We start from the raw sequence: 13045 nt of genomic DNA, 5'->3' as shown, positions 1-13045 counted from the left end.
TCTGCACTCTCCTACTCACTCACTGTGTGACCCTGGGCAACATCTGATCTCGCTCAGCCTCAGCTTTTCCATCTGTAAAATGGGAATTCAGAGAATGTATGGATTCAACAGGAAGGTGGGTATGAATTGCTGGCGCCTGTCACCACGCGTGTGTTCTGGCCTCCTTGCTCCCAGGAGTGACCTGCTGAATGTGGGTGATTACATTCGGTCAGTGAATGGGATCCACCTGACCAGGCTCCGCCATGATGAGATCATCACCTTGCTCAAGAATGTGGGCGAGCGCGTGGTGCTGGAGGTGGAGTATGAGCTGCCCCCGCCTGGTGGGTGCCCTTGGACGGAGAATTTTCTCCACTGCCTTGGTGGTGGGTGAACGCAGCTGCCTCCCACCAGCCCTGGGTGGTGTGGATCGTGCTAGTTGGTGGGGGGCAAGACCTGGAGACCGGCTGCAGACATCCATGCCCCACATAAGGGCTTTGCCTACAGCTGCAGTACGCTGTCACCAGGAGGTGGCAGGGTCCTGCTCATAACCCATGGTCATTTTGTATATTCAGTTTCCAGACACTCTTCCTTTGTGGGGAAGGTTTTGGGAATATTGGCTGAATAAATTTTTCCTCACCCAATCGTTCTCCCCACCCCACCACCCTGCATTGAGTACAGTGACTTAAGATTTAGCCTAGCTCTGAATTTCCAAAGTTAATCTACAGTCTTGAAGTTTGAGCAACTAGAATTCAACACTGGCCCCAGTCCACCAGCCGTGGACTCGAGCTCAGGTCTGTCACTGTCTCGTGGGGGTGTGGGCAGGCACTTTCCCCACTCTAAGTGGTAGCTTAAGTGGGTATCAGCAAGAGAGTCCCTCTAAATCTCACTTGTCCTACCTGTGAGATGGGGGAAGAGGAGTTTTCTCTTCCTGTAATCTCTGTGACGGGTCACCTAACTCGCCTGGTATGAGCTTTGGGGACATCTGCCAGCTTGGTGATAGTGACTGAGGGACTCAAAGCAGTCCTCCATTTTCCCCCAGCCCCTGAGAACAATCCAGGGATCATTTCAAAGACAGTGGACGTTTCACTCTACAAGGAGGGCAATAGCTTTGGCTTTGTCCTCAGAGGTCAGTGTAAAAGTTGCCATTGGGGTCAGGGGTGGGAGGGAGGCTAATGCTAATCCCCTATATATTCTGTTTTGCTTTAATGAATGCGTATGTGTGTGTGTGTGTGTGTGTGTGTGTGTGTGTGTGTGTGTGTGTGTGTATGATATGGATGAATAGATACATAGGTAGGTAGATAGAATTTTGCTTCTGACTTTAAACAACCCAGAACCATTAATAACTCAAGTGTTAAATGGAAATACTTGCCAAACAATGAAGAGTGCATGGTTGTGGGGAATAAGAGGGAAAAGTTGTGCCAGAAAATGATGGAGAAAGCTACTACTGGACTGAGAACAAATTTTGGAGCTTCCTAGAAACCAGGGCAAAGGGGGAAATAGGATGAGATCCCAGGAAGGGAAGCAAGCCATTTAACAGAGGACTTTGGTCATGTTCCCTTCTTTTTGCCCTTGCTCTGGGGGGAATAGCTGTTGGTGTCTTGTAAGAGGACCTAGAAATAGCAAGGACAAGGTCTTCAAACAGATTTAATCAAGGGAGACTGCTTAAGGGCTGAATCAGGGTCTCTGGGCATCAGAGAGGGAGTGGATAGATGATTCCTGCCTCTTGTCAAATTCTGTCCAGGAGGTGCCCATGAAGATGGGCACAAGACGCGCCCACTTGTCCTGACCTGTGTGCGGCCCGGTGGTCCTGCTGACAGGTGAGCCTGAGCCGGAGGAAACCTTATAGCCTCACCCTGCACTGACCTCCTCCAGCTCCACTGTGAAGTAGGCAGAGCAGGGCCATTGTGTCCATTCTCCGGATGAGCACACTGAGGTCCGAAGAGGATACAGCCTTTTCCCAGAGTCACTAAGGGAGCTGGGACTGAACCCTAATGGAAGAGACACTAAGCTCTTTCTTCCCTGACATCCTGCTGTCTCGGGGCGGGTGGGGCAGTGAGCCTTGCTATCATGTCACTCTTCCCTTCCCTGGCCTTAGTTTTCACTGTCTGTGGAATGGGCCCAACACTGTAACCCCTAAGAGTTGCTATGAGGGGTTTGGGGCACAGTGAGTGGTGTCACCATGGCCCTCTGTGACTCTGCCTCAGGAGTCCTGGCTGCGTTGCCCAGCCTGGCTCTGCCTGGAGAGAGTGTTGGGGAGGAACGTGTCCAGCTCCCAGCCCTGACCCCTGAGCTCCCAGCAGGAGATTCCTGGCCATATTAAGAGAAGCCTGGAACAGCCTTGTCAGAAATCTAAACCCGTCCTTGGGACAAAGCACTGTGACAAGCTATTCATAGAACCTCCCAAAATAGCTTTGGCCACCTGTTGGGGCAGGCATTCCAGGGTGGGGATTTGACCCAAACCAAAGTGAACCCCAGCTCGGGCCTCTCCCTCGGGACCTCTGCTGAATTTATTCCCAGGCGCATTTGTCACCAGGCCAGAGTAATCACTGCTGAGAAACGAGGGTGGGGGCAGTGGGACTTCTTGGTGGGCAGCGCGAAGCCTCCATACTGCCCCGCCCCTGATGCTGTGTGGCCTTGGTGGGGCTGGTGTGTCCTCTCTGGACCATGGTAGACTCTCCATCCCCAGGCAGAAGTGGGTGTGACTTTGAGGGGCATCCCCAGCTCAGACACTGTAGGGTTAAGCTGGAACCATGACTTTACTCGAAGTTGGGGAGCTGACCCGTCTCCTGTCCTTACTTGCCAGCTTCAGTTATTCAGCTGCTTGTGCATAGAGCCGTGCATTCTTCCACTCACTTATGCATCCTCACTGACGGTTCCATCCCTTTCTCCTTCACCAGCTCCCTGCCCCTCCTCTGTCCCCGTGCCTCCTCCACCTTTCCCAGGGCCCTCTCAGCAAGGCTGTGCCCAGTGTTTGCACCGGGCCAGGCTGGCTGATCAAACCCTTCCCTGCAGGGAGGGCTCCTTGAAGGTGGGCGACAGGCTGCTCAGCATTGATGGCATCCCACTGCATGGGGCCAGCCACACCACTGCCCTGGCCACTCTGCAGCAGTGCAGCCATGAGGCACTCTTCCAGGTGGAGTATGACGTAGCCATCTCAGGTAAGGAGGGCACCTGGGGGCTAGGGTTGGGCAGGAAGAGGCCCAGCACTGAGGGGAGGGGTAGTGGGACAGATCCTTACCACTGCAAAAGCTGTGTGACCTTAGGTCAGTCACTCTCTGAGCCCCTCTGGGCAATAGTCCTACGTATCGACAATTGTTTGATGCACTGGAGATCCACGTGAGAACAATACAGACAGACCTCATGTGTCCTGTTCTCATGGAGCTGATGTTCTGGTGGGGAGAGATGGACAGAAAAACAGAAAAGATCAAATCTAGAAGATGTCAGAGAGCAGTAAGTGCTGTAAAAAAAAAAAACAAGGAGAGAGATGGAAAAGGCTGGGGGATGCCTTTTAACTTGCAGCTATCCAAGTGAGAAAGGATGGCAGCTGGCCCAGGCTGGGTGCTGAAGAGGAGCTTAAAAGTGGTTGAAGTCAGGAAAAATGATGGTTGAGCTGGCTTTGATTTGCTGACCTTTGGACACGGTGGCGGGATGGCAGGAGAGCAGAAGGAACTAGGTTTTGTTTTTGAGCCCCTGGGAGAGTGAACCAGGTTGCCATTCTCTGCAATGGAGGAGGGTTTCAGCCTGTATTACTGCTCAGCACAGACGTACTGCAGGCTCTCCATGAATGTGAGCCAGTTGTATTGTTCAGCAAAGCCCTGGGGTCAGACCCAAATTTCTGCCCTTCCTCTGCTGCTAAGTGGCTGTGTGAACTTGGACAAAACCTTTACCTCCACAAACCTGTTTTCTTGCCTGTCAAATGGGTGTAATGACCCCTCTCTGGCAGTGAGGATTGAACCCAAATTGCAGAGGGAGCTAGGGAGCAAAGTGCTCAACATTTGCATTTCGAACTTTCTTTCCTTCCATGTGCCAGATACAGTGGCCAGTGCTTCGGGGCCCTTGATAGTGGAAATAACCAAGACACCAGGGTCCACCCTAGGGATCTCACTCACCACTGGCTCCCACCATAACAAATCAGTCATCACCATTGACCGTATCAAGCCAGCCAGTGTGGTGGACAGGTGAGACCCACACTGGGTACAGCCACAGTACAGGGGTGGTGTGTGGGGGCTGAGGCTGCCCAGTGCTCTGTCCGGCTGGACCAGCCTCCCCCTTCACGCCCCCACCTGGCCAGGAGTGGGGCCCTGCATGCTGGAGACCACATCCTGTCCATCAACGGCACCAGCACGGAACACTGCTCACTGCTTGAGGCCACCAAGCTCCTGGCCAACGTGTCAGAGAAAGTGCAGCTGGAGATACTGCCTGCGCCCCAAAGTCGGCGGCCCCTGAAGCCCTCAGAGGCAGGTAGGTCTCCGTGGAGGGTCTCAGGGCCTAGATCTGAGAGCTGATGGGGAGGGGTGCACAAGGCCCAAGAGGCCTAAGACTGAAGCCCTGGGCAAGCTAAAGTTTACTGGAACAAATGTCCATCCACAGGGAAGCTCAAACTGTCAAGTGTAGCAGCTGAGGGTGAGGAAGTGGGGCAGGGAAACAACTTGAATGGGTTGACAGTCTGCTGGCATGGATGCCCCAAAGCCAGTTCCATCACTGGTTGCATCAATAGAAGTATAAGGGCTACAACAAGGGAGGGGGACCTCCCTTCTGTGCTCAGTGCTGCTCAGAGCTTGGGTCCTGGGCTCAGCTCAGGGCCCTCAGCAGGTCCGAGGAGGCAGCCGGACAATCGGAAGGCCTTGGAGTATGCCCCCCAACAACTCTAGTGAGGAATTGGGTTTCCCAGGCTGGAGCAGAGCTGTGTGCCCATAATTCCAAGAGCAGAGACAGCATGTGGTCTAGGAGAACCAGAGGGCAGAGCTGGAGCCCAGGACGGGTTGGAGGGTGGTCACGAGGCAGCTTCCAGCAAAGAGCAAGGCAGTGCCTCCAGCAGTCCAAACCTCGGGCTTCGGGCTCAAATCCCAGCACTGGCCCTGCCGAACAGGCGCTTTGCTGCCCTGAGCCGTAGTTGCCTCATCTGTAAGTGACATGAGGACCCGAGTACACAGCCCTGGGGGTGTTAAATGAGCAAACGGACAGAGCACAGCCCAGAGCCTTGGTCAGAGTGGTCAGGCTGTGAATTCCAGCCCTAGGACACAGTGCTTGTGCTCTGCTCGCTCTTCCTTTGCAAGCTCTGTCCTCTGCAAGTGAAAGAAATTCTCCAGATCAGTTGTAGGGGAACAGGCTTTGAGGAGGGTTCATCTCTTGGGTCTCTGCCAGGAACTGAAAAAGGCCCATCAGTCTACCTACATGACTGATACAGGAGGCCTGGGGACTCAAAGTAGTGCCATTCATTTTTGCATCATATACTGAGCGCCTGCTGTGGGCCAGGGTTAATGCCTGGGTTTCCCATGGGTCATCTCAGGTCATCCCCATGGCAAGTCTGTGAGCTCAGTATTACTATTTCCCCACTTTCTGGAGGTGGCTGAGACGACTGAAGCTCAGAGAGGTGCGGTGCCTCCCGAGGCTGCACTGCTGCCAGCAGTCCTCCTGGCCTCAGCTAGGTGCCAGGCCCTGCTCTAAGTTACCTCATTCTGATCTTCCCCATTATCCTAGAAGGTAACCACTCTTTTAGTCCTATTATACAGGTACTGATAAGGAGGCACAGAGGAGCTAAGGGATTTGTCAAGCTGCCTGGCAGCTGGCTCCAGAGCTGGCCTGAGAAAGGCTGAAATCAGGGGTAGGAAGCGAGAGCACCCTCAGATTGCACTGCAGGTGCGAGCAAGCCTTGGCCGACGCAGCCCGGGCTCTGGGACTCAGGTTGCCCCTCAAAGCCCAGCATGGGGCAGAAATAGGCACTAGTGCCCCTGTGTGCTCAGCCCCTGACCGAGGCCACCCAGGTATACACTGCAACTGGATGCTGTCTGCCAACTGCACCCCCAAAGCTGATGGGGCCAGTTCTTGGGTTCCAGAGCCAGGTGGCCTGCTTCAAAGCCTGCTCCACCAGCTCCTGGCCTGGGCCTGGGCCTGCTCTCCCTCCCATCCCTGCTGCTGCATGGCTGAGTCCCAAGCACAGTGCCTGGCACACAGTGGGCATCAGGGACACCTGAGTAGTACCTTGAATGCCTCTGGACTTGAGGGGAAACGATCTCCCAGCCCTGCTTTCCTCACTTCACCTTGCGGATGGCAGCCCAGCCTGCAGGGGGCAGGGTGAGTTCAGACTTGCTCAGCCCCTAACACCTGCACCTCTCTCCCCCTTCTTCCCCCACCCAGCCACAGTGAAGGTGCAGAGGAGCGAGCAACCACACCGCTGGGACCCCTGCGTGCCCTCCTGCCACAGCCCCCGGCCTGGCCACTGCAGGACGCCCACCTGGGCCACACCTGCTGGCCAAGACCAGAGCCGATGTAATGTGCCCACCCCACCATGGCTTGTGCATGTTTTATAAGGGAGGACACCAAGACTCAGAAAAATTAGGGGGCTTCTCAGTGTCACCTAGCACATTAATGATGGGATGAGCCCTTGTTCCTGGCAACTGGTTTCACTCTGCAGTCTTTGAGGCCCAGAGGGGGTGAGACTTGCCTGAGGTCACAATGATGGTTGGGATGAAGAAGAAGAAGGCCTCCCTGTCTCTCTTTGGTTAGGCAGCTCCCTGGTACCTACTCTGCAGCAGGGTGGAGAGCCCTGCTGGGGTTCACGAGGCTACGCTTTCATCTCCCCAGCCTTGTCCTCGACTCCTTTTTCCTCACCGACCATGAATCACGCCTTTCCCTGCACTAACCCCAGCACTCTGCCCTGTGGATCACAGCCCATGAGCCCCCGAACTACAATGGGGCGGAGGAGGCAGCGACAAAGGGAACACAAGAGCTCATGTAAGCCATGGTCTCTTCCCTCCCCTTTGGGCTGTGTGTATGCCCAAAGATGAGAGAGATGTGCCAAAGGGTGGGGAGTATTTTGGCCAGGTGTATGTTGAGGGGGTCATTAAATAGCATGAGTGCTATGCCAGGTTACCATAGATGGTTGAGAAGATTGTGTACTGCACAAGGACATACCTGTGAGGTGCCAGTTAACATTGTACATTTTAGTCTTGCATTTTTATTATGGAAAATTCCCAGCGTGTGGTGACAAAATGTCTTGAGGAAAGGATGCCTTTTCAGATTGGAAGGTCTCACAGTAACTCCATTTCATTTTTCTTTCATTCGGTTCTTCTTATCCATTCAAGGAGAAGGTCTGACTGAGTGTGGTGTAACTGTGTCTTTACTACCTCTGTGACACTTTTAAATTTCCTCCAAGCCAAAGACACAGGCCTGACACTAGCCATCCAGAATGTAATAATTTTCACTTTTACTTTATATGCATGTTTCTACTTACCTTTTATTTATAGACATTTCTTTTCATTTATGATCACTATATGTAGTTCTCTTTTGAAATAAAGGTAATTAAACATTTTAAAAAGTGAATAAATATTAAGAATAGATAATAGTGAATGATAATGCAGGAACCATGTGGAAGTAGTAGAAGTCATGAGAATGCCCAGAATTTTGAAATCTTTTCTAGGAAGAGTCTTTCCTTTGTTGATAAAGAAAGTGTACTAGGCCTCTTGCTGTGTGAGTTGCAGAGGCCTCCAGGAAGAATGGAAGGTCAAACTGGGCCATTTGAAATTGAACCAGATGAGGGAAAAGAGGAATACAAATCACCTGGTACCTGAAAGGTACTAAATTTGATTATGAGCTTCCTGGCAGCCGAGATGAAAAGGGAAACTGATTTCAGAATCAGATGATAGATAAAACACGCCTTTACCAACCACCTTTGTCAACCATCAAAGCTGCAGGTGTGTAGGTGAAAAGATAAAAAAATGCTCTTTATAGGGGACTATAGGAATTGGGGGTTCTCGGTACACCTTACCTGTCCTCTTGCTGGGATGGTGACTAATAAAGTATTATCATTATTATTATTGATGATAATAGTTAACGTTTTTCAGTTCTTCCTCTAGTAGGCACTGTTCTTGTCATTAGGGATATCACTGAAGAAAAAATACAAATATAACACATTATACCTAACAATAGTATGCAAAGACATAATAGTATAATTAGTAATAGAATGAAATACAGTAGTAAATCTTATGTAATAAATGATATCCAACATCCATATTAATATTACAGATGTATTTATATATGGAATTTAAGACATATAAAATAACATACCAAATAGTTAGATATAAAGTTATCAGATGACCCAGCAATTCCACATCTAGGTATATGCTCCAAAGAAATGAAAATATATGTCCACCTAAAACTTGTGCTCGAATATTCATAGCGCCATTATTCATTTTAGCCAAAAGGTGAAAATAACCCAGACATCCATTAAAGGATGAATGGATAAACAAAATGTGGTATATTCATACAATGGGATATTACTCAGCCTTAAAAAGGAGTGGGATTTTGATAATGCCACAATATCAGATGAACCTTGAAAGTGCTGGGTGAAAGAAGCCAGACACAAAAGACTATGTACTATATAATTCCATTTATATAAAATGTCCAGAGTAGGCAAATCTATAGAGAAGAAAATAGATGAGTGGTTACTTAGGTCTGGGAGGGACGGGAGGATTTGGGGCCATGGCTGAAAGGAGCAGTGTTTTTTCTTGAAGGGGTGAAAATTCTAAAATTGATTCTGGTGAAGGTTGCACAACTCTGTGTATATATATTAAAACCAATGAGTTGTATACTTTAAATTGGTGGATACTATGACAGGTTAATTGTATCTCTAAGCTGTTACCAAAAATAACATAAAATATACAATAGTGTACAATAACGTTAGAACAGAACGGAACATTTATCAGTGGCCCTCAGAACCTATGTTTCACAACATGACAGACCCAGGAGTTGTCTTCCGTAACCCCTGCTCCAGCCCTGCCAGGTGGGAGTTATTATCCCATTGTACAGATGAGGAAACCAAGGCTCAGAATGGGCTGTGACTTGGCCAGCCCCAGGGCAAGTCAGAACTCACGCTCACCCACCTCTGAGGCCTGGGGGTGGGTTGGCTCTGGCAAGAAGGCCTCTCTGGCCTGAGTGCCATGCCCACCTGCCCCACAGTGTCACTGGCCTCCAGCACAGTGGGGCCGGGAGGGCAAATCGTGCACACAGAGACCACAGAGGTCGTGCTCTGCGGAGACCCCCTCAGCGGCTTTGGCCTGCAGCTCCAGGGAGGCATCTTCGCCACCGAGACTCTGTCCTCTCCTCCCCTTGTGCGTTTCATCGAGTCTGACAGCCCAGCGGAGAGGTGAGCTTATTGCCCCTTCCCCACTGGGCCTGCCACTGCAGTTCAGGGGGCTCATGGACAGACAGGGAAATTGAGTCGCACACCAAGCCTAGCTTCACAAGCATATCTCACTGAGCCATCACATCAGCTCCATCACCAGCCAGTTTGCAGATGAGGAAACCAAGGCACAGAGAAGCTGATTCACTTGACCCAAGACACAGTTTGTGAGTGACCCAGGACTTGAACGCCTATCTATAGCTGAAGTCAGAATTCTCTGTGTATACATACTGTAAAGCATGGTATTATCCCCATTAGCTAGACAGAGAAACGGGTCTGACAAGGTCATGCCCTTAGCCAGAGGCACGTGGCAGATGGCCTGAGGGTCTGTAGCTGGTCCAGGGCAGAGCTGAGAGTCACACTGCAGGCCTAAGGGTGCCCGGGGTGCCCTTAGCCCTGGAGTTGTGATGGTGATGGAGTTTCCTTTCCCTGCTGGGCTGCCCTGGACTCAGGTGTGGGCTGCTGCAGGTGGGGGACCGGGTCCTGTCCATCAACGGCATTGCCACCGAGGACGGGACAATGGAGGAAGCCAACCAGCTGCTGCGTGATGCTGCACTGACCCACAAGGTCGTGCTGGAGGTTGAGTTCGATGTGGCAGGTGAGTGGCCCTCACTTCCTTCATGCTTTGGGACCCTGGGCTTCCTCCTCTCTCCCGTTCTTGCCTGGAGCAAATGCTTCTCCACCCCCAGCCCCTGCCCGCCCATGATCCTCTTCCCAGGGGTGTTTGCAGCCTATGCCCAAGCACTGATGGTGGGCAGGAAGTCACTGGCCCAGGAGGAGAGAGCTCCACACACCAGCGTGAGGTGTGATGAGGGACTTCTGCACCAGAATGAGACCTAGGGAGGGCAGAGGGCTGAAAATGCTTCATGCCCCTCTGCAGGGCTGGGGCAAAGAATCCCAAACAACAACTCTGGTTAGAATTCTGGTTCTGAGAGTTGGACACTCTGGGACTTTGGACAGGACAGTTTGTCCCCCGATCCCCAGAGTCCCCAACTGTAAAATAGAGAACAGAAGCCTTCTACAAAGGATGTCATTCAGCTTAGATGAGATAAATCACATGGAAACACATAGCACATAGTAGGTGCTCAGTAAATCGTCACTGGATCCGAATTGGGTTGGGTTTGGCTACAGGAAACCCCCAGGCTGGCAGTCATGAGGTCTGGGCTCCAGTCCAGGGTCTGCTCTGACCAGGTGGATTGGTGGTCTTGGACAAACCCATCAGCTCACCATACCTCAGTTACCTTATCTGTCAGGTGGATGAAGACAGGATGAGGTTTGGGACAGTGACTTTTTGGGGTCTCTCCCAGCTGGACCAGAATGGGTGTGGGACCAGTGGGTCTCACATGGGTCCACATCTGTTTGTACCAGAGTCTGTCATCCCGAGCAGTGGCACCTTCCATGTGAAGCTGCCCAAGAGGCGTGGTGTGGAGCTGGGCATCACCATCAGCTGTGAGTCCCCTCCCTGCCGCACCATCCTGCCTGGCCCAGGGGAAAGGCTTGGGGTGGGAGGGCTGGCTGACCTGGGCTCCCTCCACCTGCAGTGCCCAGCTGCGTAACATCAGGCAAGACCCGAGCCACTTGATCCCTCCATTTCCTGCTCTGCACAATGGGCTTTTGGAGATCTCCCAGTGGGTTTAAGCAGTTTGTAAGGCACCAAACACACTGGCCATGTTTGGTTTTCTACCTCTATGTTCCCAGGGCCCAGAAGAGGCCTGGAACACAGTAGGTGCTTAATTCATGTTTGTCAAAGGAATGAAAGTGCAGGACAGCAGAGTGAAGAAAGCAAGGTAAATACTCAAGCATAGGTAACTTGAGACCCTCCTACAGCTCAGTGCCCTTCTCTGAGTAAAAGCTGAAGTCCTCAGGGCCGATGAGGTCCTTTGTGATCCAGTCCCATGACCTCTGATATCATTCCCTCCCATCTCCCTGGACTGCACCAGGGAGTGCCACTGCTGGTCTCCTGGCAGCCTCAGGGCCTTTGCACTGGCTATCCCTTCTACCCTCTTACCCTGCCTCCTTCAGGTTTTCAACAATTTAAAATTGCACTGTACTCTTCTTCCTTCTTTGTCTCCATAGCGTCTTTATCATTTGACAAACTATATGTTTTTAAATGTTGCTGATTATCTGTGACCCCCGCTGGATCACTGGCTGTAGGAGGGCCGGGATCTTTGTTTTGTTCACTGCGGATTTCCAACCTGGCACATAGCAGGGACTCAGCACATGTTTGTTGAGTGAATGAGTGAATGAGTATAGGATAAATTGGTGAGTAGAGAGAATGAGGCTGACTAGGGTCTCAGAGCCAGCTGAGCTCTGCCTGGCTCAGCACAGCTCTGGCGCACAGCTCTGCCCTGGGCACCTGAGGGGCAGGAGGCTGGGGTGAGGGCTGGAGATACCACCTGCTTAATCTTAACGTTACCAGTCCCACTGCCCTGCTGAGGTCGTCTCTCAGCAGGTGTCCACTCTGGCTATGGCAGCATTGCTGGGCTGACTCCATGTCAGGCAAGGGGTGCTTGGACACTATTCCTCAGGTCCTGCCCCTTAGGATAGCTGTAGGAAGCCACCAAGAACAGATGACAGGTACTGCAATCCTCTGTGAATGACCCCCAGTCCCCAGCTGGGCTTGATGGAGGGACAGCTGTCCAGAAGGGCTGCTGCTGAAGCTTCCTCCTGCCCCAGACTCTGCAGTCAATGGAGGTGGGTTAAGCAATGTAGGAGGGGAGAAGCTGCTTCCAGCTGAGGAACCTCTGGGCAGGGCCATCACACAGGGTGAACACGATACAAAGGTGCCCATTCAAGGTGGGCTTAAAATTTTGTGACATTTTCTCAATAGACTAAATGGAAGAGATACACTTGTTTTATCTGCAAAGATATCACACTGGGCTATAAAACCCTCCTACCATCTGGTCACTAATGGGAAACCCATTAGCTCAAATGAATTCTTTTTGCAAGAAAACAGCCACTCATGACACCCATTGTCTTAGGTCACATTCTCCCAGAAACAGCTTTTCAGACAACGAGTCATGTGCAGGGCGTTTATTGAGGAGGGCTCTTGGGATCAACACCTGCAGATGGTGAAGGATGCAGGACTGGTCAGAGAGAGAAGTTGGGTTGTGATGCAGTCTCAACAGAGGGCTCAGCCAATCCACGAGAGTTCTAGAGCAGCAAAGGCCTTGCAGGTTGCCCTGACTAAGGCTGGGAGCCAGGCCTTTGCACCACTGTGTCCCAGACGCTGGATGAAGGCTGCACCCAGGAGCGGTATAACCTCGGGTGAGGCAGCTCCCTGGGCCAAAGGCAGTTCCCAGAGGGGCTCCTGCTGGGAGCCATGCAGCCAGCACTCCGTGAAGCTGGGGGAAGGAAGAACTTGATTGTAGAAGGGTCACCTGGTTCTGGGTCCCGACCCTGTGCCAGGTTCTGGGGCACAGACAGCAGCCAGATGCAGCTCCGCAAGGAGCTAAGAGTTTGCTGGGGGATGGGTTGAGCAGGAGGGAAAGGGGCTGATGAAATAAGCACGTACTGTGTGCCAGGATCCATGTTAGGTTTTGTGCCTGCATTGTATAGTTTAATCTCATGACATCTCCATTAGGTCTGTGGCATCATCCCAATTTTAGAGAGGGGAAACTGAGGCACAGAGAGGTGAGCTGATTTGCTCATAGACCCTTGGGCAGG

The 13045-nt window shown here is 51.7% G+C and overlaps 1 protein-coding gene across 14 annotated transcripts in view; it reads left to right on the top strand.

The window, feature by feature from the left end:
- The window catches only part of GRIP2 (glutamate receptor interacting protein 2), a 94293-nt gene that overhangs the window by 67065 nt on the left and 14183 nt on the right, over positions 1 to 13045 (top strand). For 6 of the 14 annotated variants that reach the window (XM_073231087.1, XM_073231085.1, XM_073231086.1 and 3 more), the window contains exons 4-14: positions 175 to 362; positions 1019 to 1105; positions 1721 to 1796; positions 2992 to 3137; positions 4010 to 4157; positions 4271 to 4440; positions 6337 to 6468; positions 6706 to 6933; positions 9157 to 9343; positions 9832 to 9977; positions 10748 to 10828. In XM_073231087.1, the coding sequence (XP_073087188.1) occupies positions 175 to 362; positions 1019 to 1105; positions 1721 to 1796; positions 2992 to 3137; positions 4010 to 4157; positions 4271 to 4440; positions 6337 to 6468; positions 6706 to 6933; positions 9157 to 9343; positions 9832 to 9977; positions 10748 to 10828 (1589 nt within the window). The remainder of the gene's footprint in view (positions 1 to 174; positions 363 to 1018; positions 1106 to 1720; positions 1797 to 2991; positions 3138 to 4009; positions 4158 to 4270; positions 4441 to 6336; positions 6469 to 6705; positions 6934 to 9156; positions 9344 to 9831; positions 9978 to 10747; positions 10829 to 13045) is intronic. The other 8 variants (XM_073231093.1, XM_073231092.1, XM_073231094.1 and 5 more) reach the window with 3 other exon arrangements.

Source organism: Manis javanica, chromosome 3 (genome assembly GCF_040802235.1).
Source record: "Manis javanica isolate MJ-LG chromosome 3, MJ_LKY, whole genome shotgun sequence".
Taxonomy (NCBI): domain Eukaryota; kingdom Metazoa; phylum Chordata; class Mammalia; order Pholidota; family Manidae; genus Manis; species Manis javanica.
Note: the sequence above shows the minus strand (reverse complement) of the source record. Positions and strands in the feature narration are given on the sequence as shown.